The 27920-nt window shown below is 48.0% G+C and overlaps 1 protein-coding gene across 1 annotated transcript; it reads left to right on the top strand.

Annotated features, from left to right (window-relative positions):
* Positions 1 to 644: 644 nt before the first annotated feature.
* Positions 645 to 3380, top strand: LOC125542646 (G-type lectin S-receptor-like serine/threonine-protein kinase At2g19130). The gene has a single exon (XM_048705763.1). It carries the CDS (start codon positions 704 to 706, stop codon positions 3197 to 3199), a length of 2496 nt encoding a protein of 831 aa, XP_048561720.1. The 5' UTR covers positions 645 to 703; the 3' UTR covers positions 3200 to 3380.
* Positions 3381 to 27920: the final 24540 nt, after the last annotated feature.

Genomic DNA, 27920 nt, shown 5'->3' on the forward strand with positions numbered 1-27920 from the left:
CGCTGTGTGAACAATTGTCATGTCAGAATAGAATAGTCCTGCCATCTTCCACGCGTTGGGAAAGAGTCCCACACCAATCTCAGTCATGGAGGCTGTGTTGATTGAAGATTTTTTGCAGAAACTTGAGCAAAAGGCAATCAATCGCATTCCGTGCACAGAGATTAAACACTCAAGTCTTTCTTCACACTTGCGTCTGCACACCTCTAGTCCCCAGACGTCAAGAGAGTTGTCATTATCAGTGACAGTTAATAGTACAAACAGTGAACAGGTTGAACAAGTCCAGGTTTTTTCTTTGCAGAGGTGCATGGGACAAGTCCAGTTTGGCGTGTGGTGTGGGGAAAAAAAGCTATGTTGGCATCAATCAAATCGCTTTGACATATATAGGATCAGCTGACACAGTTTGGTCTCCTGCACATTAACGATCCAGCGACCACCGACCAGCATATGGTGACCGCGCTCTGGGCCGTCACGTCCATGGGGCTCGCAACAGTGGCAGACCAATGCGGGTGGGTGCGACGACCCCAGGTCGTCGTTGCCGTCTGCTCCCGGTCACCAGCGAGTTCCTACTGTTTCCTGCGTACTACGTGTTCAGCTCACCAACCATATATACATGGGTCCTCTTCCTCCTTTCTCAGAGTGGCAGACAACATGCACTAGGCCATCTCTTCAACCCATTCAACCATTCATAGTACTCTTCTTCTCCATGGCCATGGTTCCCCTCCACATACTACTCGGCCTTCTGCTCCTCTTGCAAGCTACTCCTCCATGCTCCTCGGCAAGTGGCGATACTCTCGCCGCGGGCCAGGTGCTCACCGTCGGGGACAAGCTCATCTCAGCAAACGGCAGGTTTGCGCTCGGCTTCTTCCAGTTTCCGCCACCAAGTAACACTACTGTTAGCAAGCCCAACACCACCACCTCCACTTCCCCAAGCTCCAACTGGTACCTTGTCATATGGTTTTACAAGATACCAGTTTTTACTACCGTGTGGGTCGCCAATAGGGACGACCCAATCGTCGACCCCAAACCCAACCTCACACAGCTCAAAATCTCAAGCGATGGCAACCTTGTCATCATACATGATGATGTTGTAATCTGGTCCACTCGTGTTGTAAAAAACAATAGGACACAAACCAACAGCATAAACACCACCAGTGTAGTCCTCATGGACAGTGCAAACCTAGCCCTCACATCATCATCTGGACAACGGTTATGGGAAAGCTTCGACTACCCAACAGATGTTGTGCTCCCTGGTGCCAAATTTGGCTGGAACAAGGTCACCGGTTTGAACCGTCGGGCAATCTCAAGAAAGAGCATCATTGATCCGGGGCTTGGCTCATATAGCATCGAGCTAGAAACCAATGGAACCGGGATAGTCCTCCAGCGCCGCAAACCCTCCGTTGTGTATCGGGTTTATGCGCCTGAAACATCAGAGATATTGAAACTTTTGCCGAGAATCCAGAAGATTCTACAACTGGATCCACAGACAAAAGATTTGATTATCCCACATTATAACAATACCAGAGAAGAGGAGTACTATATGTACACCTCCCTAGATGAATCATCCTCCTCATTTCTCTCACTAGACATCTCTGGTCAAATCAAGCTGAATATCTGGTCACAAGCCAATCAATCTTGGCAAGCTGTATTTGCCGACCCTGTTGATGTCTGCACCCCAGCTGCAACCTGCGGACCTTTCACGTTATGCGACGCCAATGCGCAACCACCATGTGATTGCATGGAGAACTTCTCTAAGAAGTCGCCACAACATTGGGCGTTTGGTGATCGAACACATGGGTGCATCAGAAATACACCGCTATATTGCACCAGTGGCAAGAACACAACAACTTCGACAGACATGTTCCACCCAATTGCCAAAGTTACATTGCCCTACAACTCGCAAAGTGTAAACCTTGCTACCACTCGTAGTAAGTGTGAGGAATCTTGTCTCAGCTCGTGCTCCTGCACGGCTTATTCCTATAGCAATAGCAATTGCTCTGTCTGGCATGGGAAACTGCTTGCTGTAAGTCTCAGTGATGGCCTTGAAATTAGTTCTGAAGATATTCTTTACCTGCGCCTTGCCGCCAAAGATCTGCCAAGTTTGGGAAAAGACAAAAGAAAACCAAATGTTGGAGTTGTTACTGCTGCAAGCATTAGTAGTTTTGGGTTACTAATTCTCATGTTGTTGTTAGTGATTTGGAGGAAAAAACTTGGGTGGTGTGGTTCCCCTTTATATGGCAACCAAGGCCCTAGTGGGTTAATCGCGTTTAGGTACACTGATTTAGTTCATGCTACAAAAAACTTCTCTGAAAAGTTGGGAACAGGTGGTTTTGGTTCTGTATATAAGGGAGCACTAAGTGACTCGACTACTATAGCAGTAAAAAGGCTTGATGGTGCCCGCCAGGGGGAGAAGCAATTCAGAGCTGAGGTGAGCTCAATTGGACTGATTCAACATGTTAACCTAGTCAAATTGATTGGCTTCTGTTGCCAAGGTGATAACAGATTACTTGTGTATGAGCATATGTTTAATGGATCTCTTGATGGACATCTATTTAAGAGCAATGCCTTTGTCCTGAATTGGGACATTAGGTACCAAATAGTCCTAGGAATCGCTAGAGGACTATCCTACTTGCATCAGAGTTGTCGCGAGTGCATCATACACTGCGATATTAAGCCAGAGAACATACTGCTCAATGCATCATTTTCTCCTAAAATTGCAGACTTTGGGATGGCAGCTTTTGTGGGCAGGAACTTTAGTCGAGTATTGACTACATTCAGAGGAACTGTGGGTTATCTTGCCCCAGAATGGCTTAGTGGAGTTGCTATCACACCCAAAGTTGATGTTTACAGCTTTGGCATGGTACTGTTTGAGATCATATCAGGAAAGAGAAATTTACCTGAAACATGTACTGGTAGCGGTGCCGGCGATCATGTTGAATATTTCCCTCTGCAAGTCATCAGCAAGCTTTGTGGGGGAGATATGCAGAGTTTGGTCGATCCACAACTACATGGTGACTTTGATTTGAAACAGGCTGAGAGGGTTTGCAAAGTGGCGTTATGGTGCATCCAAGATGACGAGTCTGATCGACCGACGATGGGTGAAGTGGTTCGGGTTCTCGAGGGTCTCCAGGAGATCGACATGCTTCCGATGCCAAAGCTACTTGCAGCTATAACTGGACGCCCTAATGGAACTTCAGTGTAATGATCTAGAAATGTATCTGCAATCAATGTTGTACTAATATTTGTTTCAGCAAAACTTGGAGTTGCATTGTGTACTAGAAAGAATAAAAGAAGGCAGGCAAGCTTGCAATTACTAATAAATTGTCACTTAACTGATATATGTACATGGATCCATCAAACTAGCTGATTGTTCACTCATTCGATGAGTGGATCGATCAGAGCACCCACAGGATGAAGACGATGGTGCAGTCGTAGCGCGCCGACTTGTGCTTCACCATTCGGACGCTGCCGTCATTGTCGCCGCGAACTATATCCACGCCAGTGAGCACGGCGAAGCGCTCGCCGGTGAGAACAGCGAACTGCTGGCCACTTCCGCGCCTGTCGACTGCCAAGGACTGCACAACGCACAACCTGCAGGGACCCAGGTTCACCACCGTGCGGTGCATCGGCGGCTTCGACCACTCCACCGTGCCGAGCAAAACAATATTTTTTTTTGAGGGCGAGCAAAACAATATTTTGTTTATAAAATTCCTTGTTCAACATTAAATGAATTTTTCATTTAAATGTCTGAACACTTCCAAACCACATGGACATTTTTTTACTACGTGAACATCTTCTTGATAATTTTTTAGAAATGTACTCAACACTTTTTTATTACATGAGCATTTTTTTATAATGTGTCGAACATTTTTAATTTAGATGAATATTTTTAAACTAATTTTTTAATTGCATGATTTAAAAATAATATGTGGAACACTCTCTAAAATTACATTAAATTTTTTAATACATCAACATTTTTCTAATTACATGATCATTTAATAAAAATGGATCAAACACTTTTAGTTTTAATTGTTTTTTTAAATGTGTCAAGCACTTTCTTTAGTTATGATCATTTGTTAGAAGGTGAAACAAAATAGTTGAACATATTTTAAAAACACTTTTTTTGTTAATACATACTGTCAAGATTATCTAAATACACAATAAACATTTTTAACACACACGTCTGATGTTGTTTAAACACACAACGACCATTTCTGGAATACATAATGAATACAATTTTAAATATGCCATTTTTTTACAAAATTAGTAAAATAAAAACTATTTAAAAAGAAAATAAAGCATTTCTAAATGTAGAGGGAAAACGAAACATAAAATATAACATAAATAAGAAAATATAAACATGTGTGCATGTGCTCCTTCATGTGTGGCTGACTGGAGATGTGCGGTCGCCTCGTGCGTTGGGTGTGGCTCGTGTATGTGGTGTTGTGATCGACGCCCTGTGGCGCTGGTAAAACAGCGTCTTTAGGACATGTACAATGGTGCTATTCTAACAATGCACCTAAAATAATTGCTGAGCTGGGAGAGAGATAAATGAGAGAAAAAGAATTCCCTTGTTTTAGGTAAGAAAAGACCTTTAGGAACAAGATAAAACAATTTTACACATTGTATAAGATGCATTTTCTTAGTTACGTATTTTCTAGTATAATCCCCATAACTTTAGGAGATAAACTTCATTGTGCAATATGTTGTTTGTCTTCTCTAAATGACATGCATGGTATTCCCTCCGTCCCAAAATTGTTGTCTTAGATTTGTCTAGATACGGATGTATCTAATACTAAAACGTGACTTGATACATCCGTATTTAGACAAATTTAAGATAAGAATTTTGGGACAGAGGGAGTATAAGATAAGACTGCCTTATCAATTTTGGTTTCGATCAATACCCACTCATGCATATGACACGTAAACTAATATCATTTTTAGTGTGGAAAAGTTAAATACTAATCCTGGTAGAAAAACCAATCTCTGTTTCTCTTTAAAAAAATCCACAATCCTCACACAGATTAGTCCAATAGGCATACAAAAACTGACTAAAATCTAAGAGAAGGATATGGCAAGAAACTTAAACTAAGGTACATGTAATTCCAACAAATAATTTCTTTGATCTGCAACACCAGACATGAAAGTGTTGAGTCACATCACTATCCCCATAAAAATAACCTCAACAAATCTGAAGTGGATTAATTCGTAATCGCTAGCGACCACTACTGATCTCATCTAATTACTACTTGAGCAAAGACTAGGGGTTTTGTGTGTGTGAAAAGAGCCTAGAAATATTATAAAGATTCACCAGAATACAACGAACCGAAAACATAATAAAGATAACATGGATGACTAGTTTTCAAAATAAATGATGGCTTCTTCTGATTAAGCTATTCTTGCATACACAAAGCGAAACTACTAGTGGAGCTACTATTCTAGATGTATTTTTCCCAGCTCATCATTAGTTTAGCTCCATCTTCGTGGATGGTTTAATCTCCTTCTTCTTCCATGAGTTGGCGCTGCAGATGAGGCATCAATTATACATGAATATATTCAAGTGACATTAACAGTACATGCTACTAATAATTAAAATCATTGCTCAACGTGATTAGCATGTAGTGAAATGAGATCGATGGATTAAGAGAATATACTTACTTGTCCCATGTTTGCATGGCAACAAATATATATACATGCACGCGAGAACAAAATTACACACGAATACATACATACATTGATAGAATGCATAGTATTCACCCAAACACTAGCTAGATTCTACAAGTCGTGCATGCAGACGACGATCAGACCGTGCATGCATCTACGTTGCCGTCAATGTCACCGTACGTGCTGATTGGTGCAAGATTGACACGTACACCTCAAGAGCTAGCATACATCGATGATGGATCGATCATTATTTAGCTGGTATCTTTAAGAGGCAAACAATGTGCAATTGTTTGTTAGATAGGCAGTTGAAAATAAAACTAAACAAAAATACAGAATCAATTCAGAGGCGTGGCAGTGCAAAGGGGGAATGAAATTAACTCAAGGCAAGGAGGAGAAGAAAAAATGATTACCTGTTGGATTCATCCGGTGGCGTGCGGTCGTGGTGGTCGTCGGCGTCGATGCCTTCCAGTTCCAAGAAGGGCGAGATCTCGTCATACTCGTGCTGATGGCCGCCAGCGGTAGCAGTGTGATCGAATAACAACTGATACTGGTGGTTTTCTTCTTGTGCGACGGCGCCGCCCATGTCGGCGATGGCGCCCTCGTAGTACTGCGGCTGCATCTTCCACGGCAGGGACGGTGCAGCAACGACGCCGTTGTCATTACCGTATAATCCTGACGATGCCGGTAGGTATGTGTGCTCGTCCAAGTAGTGCATGTTGCTACACTCGGTCGGCGCCGGAGGTACATCTGCGGTGGGCGGCGGCAGGGAGAGGGGAGGGGAAGACTCGAGGCGGCGGCGGTAGTGGTGGATCTGGGCTTGGAGCCGGCGGAGGATGCCGTACTCCTGGCGGAGCTGGTTCTCGAGAGCGGTGATGGCGGGGAGGCAGCCGCCGGCCGGGTTGGCGTCCCAGGCGGCGGCCTCGTAGGCGAGGCCGCGCATGGCGTCGTCGCGGCGGGCGCGGTCGGGGCCAGCGCGGCGGAGCGTCTTGAGGATGTTGCTGACGCCGAAGAGGCGGTGCGCGCTGCGGAAGAGGTCCGGGCGGTCGTGCGGGAAGTAGCGCGCCAGCGGGCACTCCGCCGTGCACCGACGCCGCTGGTGCTTGCAGGCCGCGCACGCGGGCTGCTGTTGTTGCTGCTGCTGCTGCCTCGCCGCCGGCATGGCATCCCCAGCTACGTAGTCGCCTACCACTTTTTCCGCTTTGTTTGTTGTGTGCTCTGCTTGATAATAGGATCGATGGTCGTCTTCATGCACGAGCTAAGCTTAATAATTAGTTCGAATATTTTTTAGAAAAATAATTAGTTAGAATATTACTGTCTGGTAAGGATTCATTAGACACGTACGTGCTCAACTTATCCAAGCAAAGTTAAGAGAAGGATTAGTTAGAAACGCGTGAAAACAGATTTTTATTTCCTTTTTACATTTGATTTGCCAAAAATGCAAGTGTTACTCAAACGAGACAAAGCCAAAGTTTGTTTTTTCGACCAACTCATGTGTCATTCACGTTTGGTTCCTCCATCCAAAGTGATTTTGACAATGGTGTCACGATTTTGCAAGGACGCGCCGTGTGATTACCATTCGATGTACAGATCTACAACTAATATGGATTAGATGTACGGTTTAGATATACTCGAGGTCGTAGCCTCGCAGCAATAGTTTGTTAGGGCATTTACACGAGCCCGATTGTGCAAATTTGGCCCCGAAACATCCGCGGATGCGCGTGATCTTTATTTGAATCTCTATTTGTCCACGTAGTTATGTCTCATACTTTTTTTCCATAAGCCCGGTCATATGCATATGGTTGATGGAGGAGAGAGAGAAAGAAAATAATAATAATAATAATAATAATAATAATAAAGAAAGGAAAAAAGATGCTTCATGATGGGTCAAATCCTATGTGGCGGACGCATGATCACTGACCGGACCCGACCGGGCACTCTTTGTACTCATCCCATATATGAGGGCAACATGAGGAGTGTACATTTAAGGAGGCTTTGAGGGCATCTCCAACGGCAACCCGCAAATTTACTCCCGCATTCGTCCGTGGACAAGGGGGCCAGTCCATGGCCACGGATGCAGGCCGTCATCCAATCATATCCGCATACATTTTCACAACAACTCAAACCAACCAGCTGAAAGTCTTTCAAACAAATCCGGATTTCGTATAAACATATGACGAATTTCATACAAACTGGACTAAAACGTTTATAGTTTGAACATAGTTTAACTAAAAAGGTAAAACTACGTGCATGTACGATCGCGCGGAGCTCCACTCTCACGACACGGATACACTACACTAGTCTACGCCCGGTCGCGGCTTGTCTTCCCCATGTCCGGCAACCCGCTCATCGAACTGCCGGAAGCCCCGGAGGTATATGCTTCAGCGCAAAGAGCGGCTCGCTTCCCCACCGCTCATCGGAGTGGAACCGCTGGCTGATGCTTCAGTTGGAGGGGAGTGGGGGCCTCCGCTTCCATGGAGCCCAGACAGTGGGTCGACGATGGTGTGCGCTGAAGAACCGGACAAGAAACCGGTTGTGTACGCCGGCGTCCCCTCGGCGGTGGCCTTCCTGGGGCCCAAGCGGCGGCAGCTTCCCATGTTCTACTTTCCCTCGATGTTGGCGGCGGATGCGGACGTGCTGGCCGCCGACTAGTCGTTCTTCACACATCCAGCTTCTTTCTTTCCCTGCATGGCATGTATACGCACGCATCGACGACGGATGACGCGATCGAAGGAACTGGAGGTGCGATACGAAGCAGTGGCGTCAACAGCAGCGACGAATCCCCCAGGGCATCTCCAACGTCGACACGTAAACGTCCCGCATGCGTCCGGACCGTGCTGTCCAGACAGCGGAAGGCTTCCAACGCCGGTCTGTATCGGTCTGCGACGCGGTCAGGACGCGATTTCTCTTGCAAACCGAAGAAAAACATGAGAGGGGGCTTTGTGGGAGTCCGGACCGATCCCAAGCCTGCTTCTGCGTGCCCTAGCCCACCAAAAACTCGTTCCCCATCCCGCGCTCACTTCTCGCCCGGCGCCAGCTGCCCACATTCAAGCCGTTGTAGAGCGTGCCGCTCCACATTGAAGGCGGCTCAGGGCACACGCGACCTCTCACTGCCTCCGCCATTGAAGGAGCGTGCCGGCCAAGGGCGCCGCCCGCTGCACGCCCGAAATAACACGCCTCCTCGTCGCATTCAAACGCCTCCATTAAACCCGTGTGGAAGCCGAGGAACCTACTCCGGCCACACGTCCGTTCACAAGCGGGCCGACATTAAATGCAACGCCGGGCAAGCTCCTCCCGTTGGCTCTCTATTTAAACAAGGTCATATGCCAGGCAAGAATCGCACCACCAAGTACACCGCTCCCCATCTCCTTCTTCCACCATTTTCTCCACCCTTTCGATGGCATCCTATGAGCAGGAAGACTAGTTCTCCCGCATAAAAGTTTGCTGGGTGGCCCGTCGAACCCGCCGGATACGATCGAGGTAGCACGCTGTAGCTCCACCTCCCTCACCTAGCCTGACGGAGCAAGTCACCACCCCACACCGGCGCATGGTTCATCCACTCACCGCTCCAAGCGAGCTCGCGGAGGAGTGGCGAGTTGCTCCAGGCCAGCACGACGGGGAGCACAGTGGCACGACCATCATCATGTTGCAAGGTGTGAAGTTGAGTAAGACTCAGCCCGACCACGACAGAAGGAAGAGAAAGGATGAAAGTCACCCCCTATGCCTCAGCTATGGGCTCTATAATATATGCCATGTTGTGTACCAGACCTGATGTGTGCCTTGCCATAAGTCTGACAAGGAGGTATCAAAGTGATCCACAAGTGGATCATTGGACAACGGTCAAGAATATCCTTAAGTACCTAAAGAGGACCAAGGGCATGTTTCTCGATTATGGAGGTGACAAAGAGCTCGTCGTAAAGGGTTACGTTGATGCTAGTTCTGACACAGATCCGGATGACTCTAAGTATCAAACCGGATAATTATTTATATTAAATGGTGGAGTGGTCAGTGGGTGCAGTTCCAAGCAGAGCGTCATGGCAGGATCTACATGTGAAGTGGAGTATATAGCTGCTTCGGAAGCAGCGCAAGAAGGAGTCTAGATGAAGGAGTTCATATCTGATCTGGGTGTAATACCTAGTGCGTCGAATCCAATTACTATCTTTTGTGACAACACTGGTGCAATTGCCATTGCCAAGGAGCTTAGGTTTCACAAGAAGACCAAGCACATCAAGCACCGCTTCAATTCCATTTGTGATTACATCAAGGAGGGAGACATGGAACTTTGCAAAGTACATACATATCTGAATATGGCAGGCTCATTGACTTAACCTCTTCCATGAGCAAAACAAGATCAACACGAGCACTCCATGGGTGTTAGATTCATAACTATGTAAACTAGATTATTGACTCTAGTGCAAGTGGGAGACTGTTGAAAATATGCCCTAGAGGCAATAATAAAATGGTTATTATCATATTTCTCGTTCATGATAAATGTTTATTATTCATGCCAGAATCCTATTGATTGGAAACTTAAATACATGTGTGAATACATAAACTACACCGTGTGCCTAGTAAGCCTCTACTAGACTAGCTCGTTGATCAAAGATGGTTAAGGTTTCCTGACCATGGACATGAGTTGTCATTTGATAACGGGATCATGTCACTAGAGAATGGTGTGATGGACAAGACCCAACCATGAGCTTAGCATATGATCGTATCACTTTCGTTTTTTCTACAGCTTTCTTCATGTCAAGTATCTATTCCTAAGAACATGAGATCATGCAACTCCCGGATACCAGAGGAATGCCTTGCGTGCTATCAAACGTCACTTCGTAATTGGGTGATCATAAAGGTGCTCTACATGTATCTCCGAAGATGTCAGTTGGGTTGGCATGGATCAAGACTAGGATTTGTCACTCTGTATGACGGAGAGATATCATTGGGCCCTCTTGGTAATACAACATCGTAAAGAGCTTGCAAGCAATGTGGATAATGAGTTAGTCATGGGATCTTGTATTACGAAATGAGTAAAGAGACTTGCCGGCAACGAGATTGAACTAGGTATGGAGATACCGTCGATTGAATGTCGGGCAAGTAACATATCGCTAGACAAAGGGAACTGCACACGGAATTAATTGAATCCTTGACATTGTGGTTCAACCAATAAAGATCTTCGTGGAATTTGTAGGAACCAATATGGGCATCCATGTCCCGCTATTGGTTATTGACCGAAGAGGTGTCTCGGTCATGTCTACATGATTCTCGAACCCGTAGGGTCCGCATGCATAACGTTCGATGACGCTAGAGTAGAATTGGGATATGTGCATTGGTAACCGAATGTTATTCGGAGTCTCAGATGAGATCCCGGACGTCACGAGGAGCTCTCGAATGGTCTGAAGGTAAAGATTTATAAATGGGAAGCCCCGTTTTGGTCGCCAAAAAAGTTTCAGGCATTACCGACAGTGTATTGGGAGTGCCGAACACTACTAGGGAAAAGCCTAGAAGTAGCGTGGGTTTTTGGCCTACCAGTAGCGCGGGTCACAACGCTATTGCTACGGCGCTACAGCTAAAGGTTAGCAGTAGCGTGGTTTCACCCGCGCTACTGCTATATCCACTTAGTAGTAGCGCTTCCTGTAGAGGGCGCTACTGGTAATTACCAGTAGAGCTTCTCGCAGCCCGCGCTACTACTATTATTCCGTATTCTATTTCTTTTTTATTTCATGTTGTATTCATACACCTTTATACAAGTTTTCATACAGTAGCAATTTAGAGATTGTTTTTACATCATAATGAGTTATTACATCACTGGGTGAAAGAAACGTGGACTAGTTTCAAGTGGATGGACATCCACTTGAAACTAATCTGCGGTTCTTTCACCCAATGATATAATAAATATCATCATCATCTATATCATTAAAAACTTATCATCATAATACATCATTGTCATATAACACCTCCTCATGATCATCATTTTCATCAATGAGACATCATATAACAAGTTGGTCACTAGTCATAATCACAACTCCTCCTCCTCATCATCAACTCTAACACATTGTACCACATAATAACACATTGTACCTAGGACCTACTTCTCTCTCATAGGACCTACTACCTTCTCTTAGGTAAAATAACATAAAACAAGATAGGCCCTGACTCTCCATTATGGAGAATGGAGATTATCCTGTCTCCAATTGTTGCCCTTCGCACAATGTTGCGTCCAAGTAGCTCCCTACGGTTGACCATACATTTTTTTCCAATCTTTGATTGTCATGTCTTCATCGGTTTTAGAAATCCGATATGAACAGGTGTGATTCGTAGGATGACCTGGCCGTATGTTCAAAACATCAAGGCGACCTTTCTCAAACATCAGATGAGGCACACAATCCTTCAGGATTTTCTATTGAAAAACATAGTAATAACTTTATAGTTAGCAATGTAGTTCAGTTTTAGAAGAATTTATGCAAAAGATGCACGGATGTCATAATAGTAAAAAATCTTACCATGACATCTCCACGGATGTTACTATAGTTCAACACGTGCACTACTGGCACATATTGACCATAATGTGGAGGAGTTTGATAATAGATATTGTAATTCTCAAGATCAGTAATAAATGAGATTAGATGATTTTTCTCCTAATAAGTTAATTCTGAGCCATCGGTGTAGTAGGTTCTGTCTACCATCTTCCGCACATTCTTTGAAGAATGAAAATAAGCTATCAATGGAAATAAGTTGTCAACTATTTTGAAATAAACAATATAAATTACTTAATAACTATGTTTGAGAAACTCACATAGCGGTAGAATTGGAAGCGTATCAACAAGGACCCAAATGTCCATATTGTCTTGGTCGATGTCAGGATCACCAAGATCCATGGTGACAAGCATACCCTCATGAAAATCATACATCTTGCAAAGTGCTTCCCAATTCGGGCAACCAAAATGGGTTACGCTCTCAGAATTGTATATATTTACATCAAAATCCATACCATGATGGGTCCTTTGGTGAATTTTCTTTGTTTCCATACTTTTATGATCTTCAAAATCCATCCTCTCCAAGATGTAGCGTCTTGCATGGCATGGGATAAGCTAGTCGAATTGTAAAAGATGAAAATTACACGTTGAAGTAGTGCTTAATTATGAAAAAACACTTGTCGTCGTTGCGTACCATTTCAACATCGAAGGTCTCTTGGAGCTTAATGCTGAAGCGCCGACCTTCGTCCAGGTGAGGCCTGTCACACAGACCCCGGTCGTCGTTGCACCAGTCGCACTCCCCCGGGAGACTTTCGTCGTCCGATGACGACATTTCCTATGTTCATAATTCAAAGATTAAACTTGTACAATTAAATATATGTACTACAAAAACTAAATTAGATCATTATTATTCATCACGGGTTGACTATCGGTCTGCCAAGTCTTTTCTTGAAAACTCTCAGCTCACGTGGTGTATACATTCGACCGTTGGTGATGATTGCTCCTCCTTTCGTCCCCGAGTGCATTACACCAAAATGTCTAGCACACAGGAACGAAGGAGAAGCGACCCCCACGACAACAGTCGAGATTTTTCATCCTCTCATATATGGTGGAGACTCTCCCTCGCTGATTCCTCTCTGACATTTCCGACCGTCGGTGATGGTCGTTACTCCTCCTTCCCCTAGCGCATAACAAAGGTCTAGCACAAGGAGAAGAAGGAGAAACGACCCCCACGACAACAATCGGGATTCTTCGTCCTCTCTCATATATGGTGGATACACTCCCTCACTTAAAGTCAACCCGAAATGTCATTTATTATCTTTCTAGGAAATCCATGCCACTCGATATTTCCTACATATTCTAGCACAAGTCATGCCAAAATTCACGGAAAAATCCGGCATGACTTTTCCTAAAAAAGGACATATCGAGCGCCTGAAATTTCCCGGAACGGAAATTAATCAACACTCCGGCAAAACATAGGCCACTCAGAGGTGTTACCTGTAAACATGGCCGGCCACTTGGGCAAGCACATATCCTATTTGAGCAACACAAGATATACATGTTTATATCTACATCATATGAGCATTCAAACTTGATGGTCATTGCATTTCAATGGTTGAAAATATGAACAAAAACATTTCAAAATATCTTATAGGACTCATATTGACACGGAGATTTGGCTGCTCTCACCTCGAGGTCGGGGGGGGGGGGTGGTCGGTGACGGGGACGACGGCGGGGATGATGGAGGGCTCCTTGATTTCTGCAAAAACAAATACCCTATAAGCTATCAACTAATCAAATGCACACGCCTTTCATAGTGCTCTCCAATTTGAGCATTCAAAATAGGAGTAGTTCTCCAATTTGAGCATTCAATAAGAAAAACCAAATCGTAAAATAAATTAGTATTCAAATTAGCATGCATTCAATAAGCAAAACTAAATCATCTCTTGCATCCGTACATCGTCGAATATTATCACTAATACATCTCGAATAGTATCATATATATAACATCACTAATATAGCTAAAACCCTAGCAAACGACGGGTATCGGCGCGGGCGGTGGACACCGAAAGAGAAGGAACCATTACAGGATCATAGCTCCAGTGAGATCCCTGAAGAACCTGCCAGGTATTGGAGAACCTGCCCTCCAACGCAACCATGTAGCGACGGACGTGCTCGTCCTCCTCGCCGACACGATGACGTACCACCTTCGCGGGGTCCTCAAGCCTCCGCACCGTCACTGGCCCATGCGACCGCCACCAAAGAAGGTTCGGGTTAACGACGGGCTGGCTCCTCACCAAGCTATGCCCCTGGAAGGTAGCACCTCCCAGTACCAGCCCGGCGGAGCCCAGTCCCGGACATGGCCCCTCTGATCAAGCAGGTGTCCTCCACCGAGTCGACGACGAGGATGCGGGATAGGCCTCGTCGACTTTGATGCGGGAATAATTGCTTTAACTAAAAAAATAACAACAAATGTGACATGTTCAAAATATGACATGTCCACTTCAAAACGAATCAACCTAGAATTCTGTTAAATACACCTAAAAATAAACCAGTTATATGAATTTTCTTATTGAAAATAAACTAGTTCTATAGTAAAATTTTAATTAGATCATCAAATCTCATATACCTAAATTTTCTTACTAAAAATAAACTAGTTCTATTAATCCAACTAGTTCAACTAAGCACTTACTAAAAATAAAAATAAACTAATTCTTACTAAAAATAAAATAGTTCAACTAGTTCTATTAATTTTCTTACTAATTCTATTAAACACTTACTAAAAACAGTAAAAAATTACATTGTACAAAAATAGTAAAAAAGAGTTTAGGGTTTAGGAGAGATGGAGGGAGGAGGGGCGGCCGGAGGAGTATGGAGGAGGGGGTGGCGGGTGGAGGAGGGAGGAGGAGGGCGGAGGGGGCGGTCGGTGGAGGAGGGAGGGAGGGCGGCCGGAGGAGCAGGGAGGAGGGGGCAGTCGGAGGAGGGGGGAGGAGGGGAGGAGGGAAGAGGGACTACCTCAGTGGAGGAGGAACGACGACGATGGTCGTTGGGGAACGACGGCGGCAGCGGACGACGAGGGCGCGGGGGAGAGTCAGAGGGGGGTCGTCGGCCGCGCGGGGCGATAAGGTAGGGTTAGTAGAAGCGCGTGTTGAAGAAAAGCGCTACTACTACGGAGCATAGCAGTAGCGCGGGATAGGGATACGCGCTGCTGCTAAGTGGGGCTAGCCATATGCGCCCAGTTCAAACTTAGCAGCAGCGCGTTTCGCTAAAACGCGCTGCTGCTAAAAGGATAGCAGTAGCGAGTTTTACTGACACGCGCTACTACTAAGTAGCAGCAGCGCCTCATTTTACCCAGCGCTACTGCTAAGATTCTGTGTATAAGGTTTTCCCTAGTAGCGAAAGGGGTCCGAGGGTCCACCTGCCCTGGGGGCCGACATGGGTTGTAGGGGGTGTGCCTTGGCCTATATGGGCCAGAGGCACCAGCCCCAAGAGGCCTGTCGGTGTCAAAACCGGCAGATCTCGGGTAGGGGGTCCCGAACTATGCATCTAGGCGGATGGTAACAGGAGACAAGGGACACAATGTTTTTACCCAGGTTCGGGCCCTCTCGATGGAGGTAAAACCCTACTCTTGCTTGATTAATATTGATGATATGGGTAGTACAAGAGTGGATCTACCACGAGATCAAGGAGGCTAAACCCTAGAAGCTAGCCTATGGTATGATTGTTGTTCGTCCTACGGACTAAAACCCTCCAGTTTATATAGACACCGGAGAGGGCTAGGATTACACAGAGTCGGTTACAATGGGAGGAGATCTACATATCCGTATTGCCAAGCTTGCCTTCCACGCCAAGGAAAGTCCCATCTGGACACGGGACGAAGTCTTCAATCTTGTATCTTCATAGCCCAAGAGTCCAGCCGAAGGTTATAGTCCGGCTATCCGGACACCCCCTAATCCAGGACTCCCTCAGTAGCCCTCGAACCAGGCTTCAATGACGATGAGTCCGGCGCGCAGATTGTCTTCAGCATTGCAAGGCGGGTTCTTCTCCAAATTCCGTGTACCTGTTAAGTAGTGTCCGGCTTCTTGTAAATGTTGTGCTTCTTGTCTTCCACGCCCGGTAATGGCCATCTTCCACGTGTCAAGCGAATGTGAAGAGCCGGGGTGGTTTTATGTTTACCCCCTTAGCTGTGTAAATGAGCTGCCTATTAAAGAGACAAGGATTTAGATCCAAATCACACCATCCTCCCTTAGCGAGCATTCATCGAAGCGCATCCGACAGAAATCATGGCCAGTCGACGCAGCCCCTCCTCTCGCTTCCCCAGCCCTAAGCCTGGAGATTGGGGAAGATGTTCCGTCCCGCACAGCGAGCTAGTGACGCTCCAAACCAACGGATTTCTCCCCCAACCTACATGGTCCCGGTTCGAGCCGGGCTTGCCACCTATAATGGCGGAGAGCAAGCGGAGAGCATCCCCAATCCCTCCAAAGGAGAGCGGGTATGCCTTGACCCTTATTTGATAAGAGGGCTCGGATTTCCAATTCATCCGTTTCTCCGGGGGCTCTTGGAGTTCTACGGCCTCTAGTTGCACAACCTTACGCCTGCCTCCATATTGCATATCACAGGCTTCCTAGCCCTTTGCGAGCTGTTTTTGGGCTGCAAGGCTCATTTCGCGCTGTGGAAGAAGCTGTTCTGCCTTGTGCCCCGTTCTCAGAAGGGGTCAGTATATCAAGTGGGCGGAGCCGAAGTGTGGCGCATCGCCGGGAATGGATATCTATCCGGAACCCCAAAGAAGGCGTCCGAAGACTGGCCTTCAGAATGGTTTTATATAGAAGACGTCCCCCTGCCGGATCCTATTCAGATCGGCCTCCCTGAGTTCGATAATGCTCCCTTGAAGAAGCGCCTAAGCTGGCGTCCACGGAGCCCTCAGAAGGAAAATAACAAGGACGTTCTTTACCTGATGAGCCAGATAAGGTTGTTAGCTCATTCCGGACTGACCATGATTGAGGTCATGGCCACATGCATTATGCGGGGGGTGCATCCGCTTCAGTATAGAGGCCACCCCATGTGGGATTTCAACGGGGAGGATGATGCCACCCGCTGCGGCCGTAAGGGGCCGGAATCGGTTGCTGCTCTAATGAAGATCTTGTCCGCTTTGTACAAGGGAGAAGAGGAGGAATTTCTTCGGTCAATCCATTGGGCGGATTTTCTATGTACAATCCTCCAAGCTGGGTAAGCGGACACTTTTTCTCGCCCATCCGTTTCATATTCCCATAGTCAAGTATTCAGTCTAGCGATTTCAACGCAGGAGCTGCGCCAGGCTGTAAGGGAGATAAACAGTCCTCCACAACCCGAGGACCCGGAACGGTCCCTTGACCCGGCCTCCCAAGAGGATCCGGACATATGTGTGGAGCTGATTGATGGGGTATTTTACCAATTGAGCAATGACAACGCCTTGGTGGCCATTACGGCCGATTACCCTGGGCTACTTCCAGCCTCACAGGTAACTGAGACGGAAGTCCCAACACTTTGAAAAGGGATCCGTCCTTGCGTGTTTTTGATCACCGTATAACAACCGTGTTTTGCAGGGGAGGCCCTCAAGGCGGAAGACCGAGCCTGCGATGACTAGCCAACAAGGGACCGCGAGGGCCAGCAGGCTGAAAAGAAGTGCGGTCCGGATTGAGACGCTGGCGCAACGGTATGGCGCGCCATCTTATTTCAAGATATTATTCTCAGAGGCATGCTAACGCCCGTGCTCTCTTTAGGAAAAAGAGCGCTCGCCGGACTATATCCGGAGAGGCTGCCAATCGCGCCTCCACCAGCCAGGCTCCAAGGCCGGGTCCAGAAGCGGAGGTGAACACGAGGCGCGCGTCGGACGCTCCTCCGACAGAGGATGCGGACAGACTGTCCGCCACCAATTCCGAGGTGGAGAGTGACATGAACCACAGGCGCCGCCGGATAGTTCTTCGCGACGCTTGTTTCTCCCAAGAGGCATTGGATGCCTTCAACTCGGGAGATGCGTACCTCCGTGCCGCTCAAAATGGTCTAACCAGAGCCACGAAGCAGTATGTAAAAGACATACGGGTGAGAAAATTTGATGATTATTATATATATCAGTAGCCCCCGAGACTTGAAATAGTTAGAATAACTGATTTAAGGATCATTTGGTATGCAGGTTCTTACAGAAAAGAATACCCAACTATCCTAGGAGCTGGAAGAGTGCAAAGCCCAACTTTAGGCCGCACTAGCCGCAGTAGGGGAGCCCAAGGAGACCCCCTCTGGTAATATATGCCTCAAATGATAAGTATCATGTGAAGTGCGGCGTGTATGCAAGTCTGACAATAAAATTGCAGATGGTGCCGGAGTAGATCGGGATAAGCAGAAACTCCTACACCAGCTAAAGGCTGGTGAGGGCGTGCTTACAAAGGTGAGGCAGGAGAAGAATGATCTCCAAGATGCCAACACCCAGCTGGGCGTGGAACTAAAGGATGTTCGTGCCCAATTGTCGGACTCCGTTAAGGAGAACCGGCGGCTTCGACACGGCATGTTTAGTAAGTGCTTGAACAAACTTCAAAAAATAGTTCGCGAGGAAGTCGACTGACAGAGTTGTGTCTGTAGGTATGCTAACAGGTCGTCCTGCAGAGGAAATGCCTGGTTCTACGGGTGACCTTCTTCCCTAGCTCTCACAACTGCACAAACGAGTTCGGCAGGTGATGCAAGGCGTCGCCCAGGCCTTGTGGCCTTCCGTCTCCATGCCCGAAGGACTTGGAGAGCTTGCGGAGAAGCTGAAGGGAGCGCGGCGGCGCTTCCGATTATGGAAGATATCAGCTTGCCGTCAAGGTGTCAGGGAAGCCTGGGCCATGGTGAAGATGCGGTACACGAAGGCTGACCGAAACCACATGGCCGAGGTCGGACCTGTGGGGCCTGATGGGAAGGAGATCCCTGTGAGTTTAGTATGCGTACAAGTAGAATTGGCCATAAAGTATTCACAACAGGACTGTAAACTAGACAGCCTATTGGATGGTATTGAAGAGGAACATAATCAGTCAAATTGACTATGTAATTTAAAGTGACATATATAATGCCTTCTAGACGGATTGTAGATCGTTTGTCATGGCGGACCTTTTCGCTTCAACCTCGGGACCCGACGGTCCGGAGTGTATCCGAATACCCTCTCAGTTATGTAAGAACCGGGGCATGCATGGAGACCAGGCGTAGGGGTCATTAGTGCTTGAACAGACAAGTGCCCAACTAGTTATGTTATATTACATGGTTAGTAAGAAACATCTTCCAGGGAGAATAGTTCCGTTAGGGGTTCCTTTCGCTGGGAGGCACCCTAAAGTGCATATCCGGACTGCGAAAAGAGACGCAGGAAAAACATCTGGGGGCGCATAAGTAAATAAGTGAGAAATCATCTTTAGTTCACCGACCGAATATTCTCTTAAGAACGCTAGCTTTCGGCTTCACCCAGTCTAAGGTACACATCCGGTTGACCCGGCAGTAACAATCGCAGAGGTGCTCCCCTTATGCCCTAGCCGAATTAACGGGAACATAGGGCATAAATACAAGAGCCAGGCAACCCAGCTTGGCCAAAATTTAAGTCATATCGATGCATATAATGGTGAATAAAGGGTACATGCGGAAGGATAACACATGTGTTGGGCATGAAGCCCGTATGAATAAGCTTCTATTAAAGAAGCCCCCAGGTATAATGAACGAGGATAGCGCGTCCGTTGCGTGCAAACAAGACACAAATAGGCCCTTAAAGGCTGTGAGAGAAAAGAAAGGGAGAAGGAGAGAAATCTAAGATAGATAGTGTATAAAAAATGGACAGAGGAAGGAGAGGAACACAGAGTCCTGCGCTAGGCGTCTTCGGAGTCGGGCTGCGTTCCATGGGTTCGGCTCGAGTCGATTATCCGATGCATCCCGCAGACGGTATGCTCCACCCGTCAGGACTTGGTCAATAATGAAGGGACCTTCCCATTTGGGCTTCAGTTTGTCCTTTTTCTTATCCGGCAGGCGTAGAACTAACTCGCCAACATTGTAAGTTTTGGCCCGTACTTCTCTGCTTTGGTATCTTCAAGCCTGCTGTTGATAGAATGCGGAACGGGCTTTTGCCACGTCACGCTCCTTCTCCAAGGCGTCCAAACTGTCCTGCCGATCGAGCTCGGCTTCTCTTTCTTCGTACATGCGCACTCGAGGTGAGTCATGAATTATGTCGCAGGGCAGAACTGCCTCTGCGCCGTATACCATAAAGAATGGTGTGTATCCGGTGGTGCGATTCGGCGTGGTCCGCAGCCCCCAGAGTGCGGAGTCGAGCTCCTCTACCCAGTGCGTGTTAGATTCCTTGAGGGACCACACTAATCTGGGTTTGATGCCGCTCATGATAAGACCTTTTGCTCCCTCGACTTGACCGTTAGTTTGTGGCTGATAGACTGAAGCATAATCGAGCTTGATGCCCATGTTTTTGCACCAGAGTTTTACCTCGTCGGCCGTAAAGTTCGTGCCGTTATCAGTGATGATGCTGTGGGGGACGCCGTAACGGTGTACGACCCCGGATATGAAGTCTATCACCGGTCCGGATTCGGCCGTCTTAACAGGCTTGGCTTCTATCCATTTGGTGAACTTGTCCACCATGACCAGCAAGTATTTTTTCTTGTGGGTTCCTCCTTTAAGGGGTCCAACCATGTCAAGCCCCCAGACCACGAAGGGCCAGGTGATGGGGATAGTATGGAGGGCGGTGGGTGGCATATGGCTTTGGTTTGCAAAAAGCTGGCAACCAACGCATCGTTGGACTAAGTCCTGAGCGTCTGCCCGGGCCGTCGGCCAATAAAAGCCTATACGGAAGGCCTTGCTTACAAGGGCCCGAGCTGCAGCGTGGTGACCGCCGAGTCCGGCATGAATTTCAGCCAGAAGATTCCGCCCTTCCTCTTCGGAGATGCACCTTTGAAGGACTCCGGTGGTGCTTTTCTTATAAAGCTCTCCCTCATGGACTTTATAGGCTTTAGATCGCCACACTATGCAGCGTGCCTCGTTTTGGTCCTCGGGAAGTTCCTGCCTAGTAAGGTAGGCTAGGAATGGTTCTATCCATGGGGCGATGACGTCCATTATTACGTGTGCTGAAGATGTTATTTCGTTGGCAGAGCCTCCAATTATGTCAGAGTGTTCGGTGTCGGGCAGTGCGGTTGGGTCCGGGCTGTTATTGCCGAGTTCTCCTTCCCATACTACGGATGGCTTGAACAGCCTTTCCAAGAAGATGTTGGGAGGGACGGCATCGCGTTTTGCGCCGATGCGTGCCAAGACGTCTGCCGCCTGATTGTTTTCCCGGGATATATGGTGAAATTCGAGCCCCTCGAACCGAGCTAATATTTTTAGGACGGCGGTGCGATAAGCTGCCATTTTCGGATCCTTGGCATCAAAGTCTCCATTTATTTGGGATATCGCGAGGTTCGAATCCCCGCGCACCTCTAGGCGTTGAATGCCCATGGATACTGCCATCCGGAGACCATCTAGAAGGGCCTCATATTCGGCTGCGTTGTTGGAGTCCGTATACATTATCTAGAGTACGTATTGAAATGTATCTCCTGTCGGGGACGTCAAAACGATGCCAGCCCCCAGACCAGCCAACATTTTGGAGCCGTCGAAGTGCATGATCCAGTTGGAATATGTGCCGTACTCTTTAGGGAGTTCGGCTTCCGTCCATTCGGCGACGAAGTCGGCCAAAACTTGCGACTTAATAGCTCGCTGTGGCTTGTAAGTTATGTCGAACGGGAGGAGCTCAATGGCCCATTTGGCAATCCGACCCGTCGCATCACGGTTGTTTATAATATCGTTAAGTGGTACTTCCGAGGCTACCGTTACCGAACACTCTTGAAAGTAGTGTCGCAGCTTCCGGGATGCCATAAATACCGCGTACGCTATCTTTTGATAATGCGGGTACCGTGACTTGCATGGAGTGAGGACAGTGGATACATAGTAAACCGGCTTTTGAAGGGGGTATTTATGTTCGTCCGTTTCTCGTTCGATGACGAGCACTGCGCTCACAACTTGATGAGTTGCCGCAATGTATAATAGCATTGGTTCGCCAATATTTGGCGCGGCCAGGACTGGGTTGGTTGCCAATATGGCTTTTATTTCTTCCAGTCCGGCTGTGGCGGCAGCCGTCCACTCGAAGTGGTCGGTGCGCCGAAGGAGGCGATAAAGGGGTAATGCCTTTTCTCCCAGTTGGGAGATAAAGCGTCTTAGAGCTGCCACGCATCCAGTCAATTTTTGTATTTGTTTGAGGTCTTTTGGGGTATCCAATAGTGACAGAGCTCGGATCTTGGCCGGATTTGCTTCAATTCCTCTGCCGGATACAATGAAGCCTAAGAGCTTTCCGGCTGGTACTCCGAAAATGCATTTTTCTGGGTTGAGCTTGATGTCGTATGTTCAGAGGTTATCGAATGTGAGCCTCAAGTCATCTACTAGAGATTCGACATGTTTGGTTTTGACGACCACGTCATCTACGTATGCCTCAACTGTTTTGCCGATCTGGTTTGCCAGACATGTCTGAATCATGCACTGATATGTTGCGCCGGTGTTTTTGAGCCCAAAGGGCATTGTGTTGAAGCAGAAGGGGCCGTATGGTGTGATGAATGCCATTGCGGCTTGGTCCGGCTCTGCCATCTTAATTTGATGGTAGCCGGAGTATGCGTCGAGGAAGCACAATGAATCGTGTCCTGCGGTAGCATCGATAATTTGATCGATGCGGGGGAGGGGGAAGGGATCCTTTGGGCAAGCCTTGTTGAGGTCCTTAAAATCGACGCACAAGCGCCAGGATTTGTCCTTCTTTGGTACCATCACCAGGTTTGCTAGCCAGTCCATATGTTTTATTTCTCTGATGAATCCGGCTTCCAATAACTTGGCCAGCTCCTCTCCCATGGCTTGTCTCTTAGGTTCGGAGAAACGCCGAAGAGCCTGCTTGACGGGCTTGAATCCTTTTAGAATATTTAGGTTGTGCTCGGCCAGCCTGCGTGGGATTCCTGGCATGTCTGAAGGGTGCCAGGAGAAAATGTCCCAGTTCTCGCATAGGAACTCTCACAGTGCGGTGGCTACATCAAGGTTTAATTGTGCCCCGATGGAAGCTGTTTTTGTAGGGTCTGTTGGATGGACTTGGAATTTGACTATTTCGTCCGCCGGTTTAAAGGAGGTGGACTTGGATCTTTTGTCGAGTATCACATCGTCCCTATTCACCATGGAGCGCAGCGCAGTCAGTTCCTCAGCCACTAGGGCTTCGGATAGTGCCTCGAGGGCCAGTGCGGCTGTCTTGTTTTCGACGCGGAGTGCTATGTCTGGATCACTAGCAAGAGTGATGATTCCGCTGGGCCCGGGCATTTTGAGCTTCATGTACCCGTAATGGGGTATGGCTTGGAAGATTGTAAACGCCTCCCGCCCTAACAGAGCATGGTATCCACTACTGAACGGGGCCACTCGGAACATGATCTCTTCGGACCTATAATTATCCGGTGTGCCGAACACCACATCTAGTGTGATTTTTCCTGTACAGCGCGCTTCCCGACTGGGGATTATTCCTCTAAAGGTTGTGCTGCTTCGCTCAATGCAGTTCCAGTCCATTTCCATTTTTCGAAGGGTTTCCTCATAAATGAGGTTCAATCCGCTGCCACCGTCCATGAGTACCTTGGTGAGTCGAAAGCCGTCCACTATTGGACTGAGGACCAATGCGGCTGGTGCTCGGGCTGTTTGGAATTTAGGTTCGTCACTGGCATTAAAAGTAATGGTCGTGTTACTCCATGGGTTTATTGTTGCCACGTGGTAGACTTTGGCAAGGCCGCGGAGTGTTCGTTTTCGCATATTATTTGACGCGAAAGTCTCGAAGACTGTTAATACCGTACTGGTATCCCTAGGGTGGGGCTCTGTGGCTTCTGGGGTTAGAAGGTCTTTGCCACTTTTGGCCACCTGCCGGAGTATCCAACATGCTCTAAGGCTATGAGTTGGTGTGGCGCCCTCTACACTGTGAATTTTACAGGGTCCATTGAGCCATCCCTCCAGTACGGTTCCATGCCCTATAGAGGGTTTTTGCTTTTTGGTATTTAACCCGGGTGTCTGGCGATAATGCACCCTTTTATTTCAGACTGGGTTTGCATTCAGGGCCGGATTGTCCCAAAATTTTATTTCGGTTTTCCAGGCGCTTTCCATCACACAGTACTTTCGTACTATGGACGCCAAGTCAGCGAAGCGTGTAATTTCGCGGCGACTTATGGCGTTGTGGATTCCCTTGTCCGTGCAATTATTGCAGAAGAATGAAATTGCGTCTTCCTCGCGGCAGTCCTTTATCCTGTTCATGAACAGGAGGAATCTGGCCTAGTAATGGTGTACTGTTTCTTTGGGCTCTTGCCTAATTTGGGATAGATCGCTTATGTTTGGGTGGGTGGGTGGAATTGAATCCGAAACCTCACCCAATCTGAGATTCGGGGGCCGGGGAGTTTCCGGACTCGGAAGCTCGTCCAATGAATCCAGCCCGCTGCCTGACTCTAGGGTTAGGTCTTGAGTGATGTCCTCCCCTCCGCGGGTATCCGGCTTGGAGGGATCGGGAATCCGGACATAGCTAGTCCTTAAGATAGATGAAGGGTCGCCACATTGTTCCTCCACCACTGCGACGTGATGGGTGACCTGGGGAGAGTTAACCTCTCTCGAATCGGGTTTAAGCCCGATCTGATCGTAGTCTGTAGCGACTCCCAGGGTGGCGATGCGATCCAAGAGCTCGTTTAGGGAAGAGAGCTCCATCGGATCTAACTGCTCGGCGAGTTCCGAGTTGTCGTGAAGATTGCTTTTGATGACTTGAGAAGTCATCGTCGGCGCAGCGGCCGAACAGGCGGTCATAAGAAAACCACCTAGCCGGAGAGTTTGGCCGACAGCCAAAGCTCCCTTAGCAATGGTGCCGCCTTTAAAGACAGGATGAGGCATCCTTCCTGATGGCGACGGCACAGCAGAACTCTCAATGAAAGCACCAATGTCGGTGTCAAAACCGGCGGATCTCGGGTAGGGGGTCCCGAACTGTGCGTCTAGGCAGATGGTAACAGGAGACAATGGACACGATGTTTTTACCCAGGTTCGGGCCCTCTCGATGGAGGTAAAACCCTACTCCTACTTGATTAATATTGATGATATGGGTAGTACAAGAGTGGATATACCACGAGATCAAGGAGGCTAAACCCTAGAAGCTAGCCTATGGTATGATTGTTGTTCGTCCTACGGACTAAAACCCTCCAGTTTATATAGACACCAGAGAGGGCTAGGGTTACACAGAGTCGGTTACAATGGGAGGAGATCTACATATCCGTATTGCCAAGCTTGCCTTCCACGCCAAGGAAAGTCCCATCCGGACATGGGACGAAGTCTTCAATCTTGTATCTTCATAGTCTAAGAGTCCACCGAAGGTTATAGTCCGGCTATCCGGATACCCCCTAATCCAGGACTCCCTCAAGGCCCATGCGCCAAGAGGGGAGGAGGAGGAAGGCACCCCCAGGTGCCTTAGGGAGGGAGGAAACCTCACTAGGCCGACGCCCCTTCCTTGGAGGAGGGGCTAGGGCTGCGCCCTAGCCCTCCCCCTTGCTTCCTATATATAGTGGGAGAGAGGGAGGGGTTGAACACACCAATTCCCATGCCCCAGCGGCAGCCCTATCTCTCCCATAACTCTGTTTTCTCCTCAGATTGGTTCCGGCAGCGTTTGGTGAAGCCCTGCCGGCACTGCACCAATACGTCTCCAAGGTATCTATATTTTTTATTGTTCCATGCAATTATATTATCATTCTTGGATGTTTTAAAATTATTTTATAGTCATTTTATATCATTTTTGGTACTAACCTATTGACGTAGTGCCAAGTGCCAGTTGATGTTTTCTGCATGTTTTTTTACATCGCAGGAAATCAATACCAAACGGAGTCCGAACGCAGCAAAACTTTTTGTGGATTTTTTTGAACCAAAAGACATCCAGTGGGCCGAAGAAGCACCTGGGAGGTGCTCTGAGGGGAGCACGACCCACCAGGGCACGCCTGGAGGCCGAGGCGTGCCCAGGTGGGTTGTGCCCACCTCGGGTGCCCCCTGAACCGCCTATTTGCTCTATAAATACCCCAATATTCCAGAAACCCTAGGGGAGTCGACAAAAATCAATTCTAGACGCTGCAAGTTCCAGAAACACCAGAACCAATCTAGATACCATCACGGAGGGGTTTATCATGCCCATTGGTGCCTCTCCGATGATGCATGAGTAGTTCCTTGTAGACCTACGGGACCGTAGTTAGTAGCTAGATGGCTTCCTCTCTCTGGTTTGATTCTCAATACAAGGGTCTCTTGGAGATCCATATGATGTAACTCTTTCTGCGGTGTGTTTGTTGGGATCCGATGAACTTTGAGTTTATGATCAGATCTATCTTTTTATCCATGAAAGTTATTTGAGTCTTCTTTGATGTCTTATATGCATGATTGCTTATAGCCTCGTATTTCTTCTCCGATATTTGGGTTTTGTTTGGCCAACTTGATCTATTTATCTTGCAATGGGAAGAGGTGCTTTGTAATGGCACTACAAAAAAAAGACACATCCGTGACATTTTGGGTCGAACGATTTTTTTCCTGTCATACATATGACACTTCTATGACGATAATTGTGACAAAACCTGGTATCATCATAGATGTGGTGGGCTCCTACTTCTATGAAAAAAAATCATGACAGAAAATGGGCTTTTCGTCCTGGGCGGGCCGGAGACGCAGCTGCATGACATTCTTTGGGCCGTCCATGACGGAAAAAACCATGGTAGAAGCGAGGGGGAGGAAAATTTCGGGGAGTTCCCGGTTACGGTGGGAGGTCGGGGGCCGAGCGATGTGCGTTTCTCTCGTACACGTATGCGCGTGTGTGCGAGGTGTTGGCTCTAACTGAACTCGAGCGAGGCGTTGGGCTCTAACTGAACCCGAGCGATTGCACTGCAGGCTACGCGTTACTGAACCCGAGCGATCGATCGATGGCTGTTAACTGAACCCGATCGAGCGATCCCTTGGCTACTGCTGCTAACTGAAGCCGATCGATGCTGCCTCTGGATGAACAGTGAGCGTTGCTGGAGGGGGGGGGTGGATGAACAGTTCCCGGTGGGGGTGGATGAACAGGTCCCCGTGGTGTTGCCTCTGGATGAACAGGACCCCGATCGATCGAGCCGGTTGGGGCTGGATGAACATGACCCCATGGAGGGGTGGATGAACAGGACCCCGTGGTGTGGAGGGCAGGATGAATAGTAGACGGTGGAGGGGTGCCCATGGAGGGGTGGTTGAACAGGACCCCGTGGTGTGGAGGGGTGGTTGAAAAGTAGCCGGTGGAGTAGCGCGCGGTGGAGGCTGGATGAACAGGAGCCCGTGGAGGCTGGAGGAGGTCGACGGTGGATGAACAGTAGCTTGTGGAGGCTAGAGGGGGTCGACGGTGGAGATGAACAGTATCCCGTGGAGTCCCGTTTTGCGGTACGCCACACCCCTCCTGATGAACAGGACCCCCGTTTCGACCGTAGCGCTCCAACACAAGTCCATTTCCTCCGTTTTACGGTACGCCACACCCCTCCCGATCAATAGGACCCCCGTTTCGACCGTAGGAGGTCCGTTTCCTCCGTTTTGCGGTACGCCACACCCCTCCCGATCAATAGGACCCCCGTTTTGACCGTAGGAGATCTGTTTCCTCCGTTGTGCGGTACGCCACACCCCTCCCGATCAACAGGACCCCCGTTTCGACCGTAGGAGGTCCGTTTCCTCCGTTGTGCG

The sequence above is a fragment of the Triticum urartu genome, chromosome 3 (genome assembly GCF_003073215.2).
Source record: "Triticum urartu cultivar G1812 chromosome 3, Tu2.1, whole genome shotgun sequence".
NCBI classification, from domain to species: Eukaryota; Viridiplantae; Streptophyta; class Magnoliopsida; order Poales; family Poaceae; genus Triticum; species Triticum urartu.

Bases quoted from the DNA above. Each gene is read 5' to 3' on its own strand.
- LOC125542646 (XM_048705763.1), top strand. From the start codon at position 704: ATGGCCATGGTTCCCCTCCACATACTACTCGGCCTTCTGCTCCTCTTG.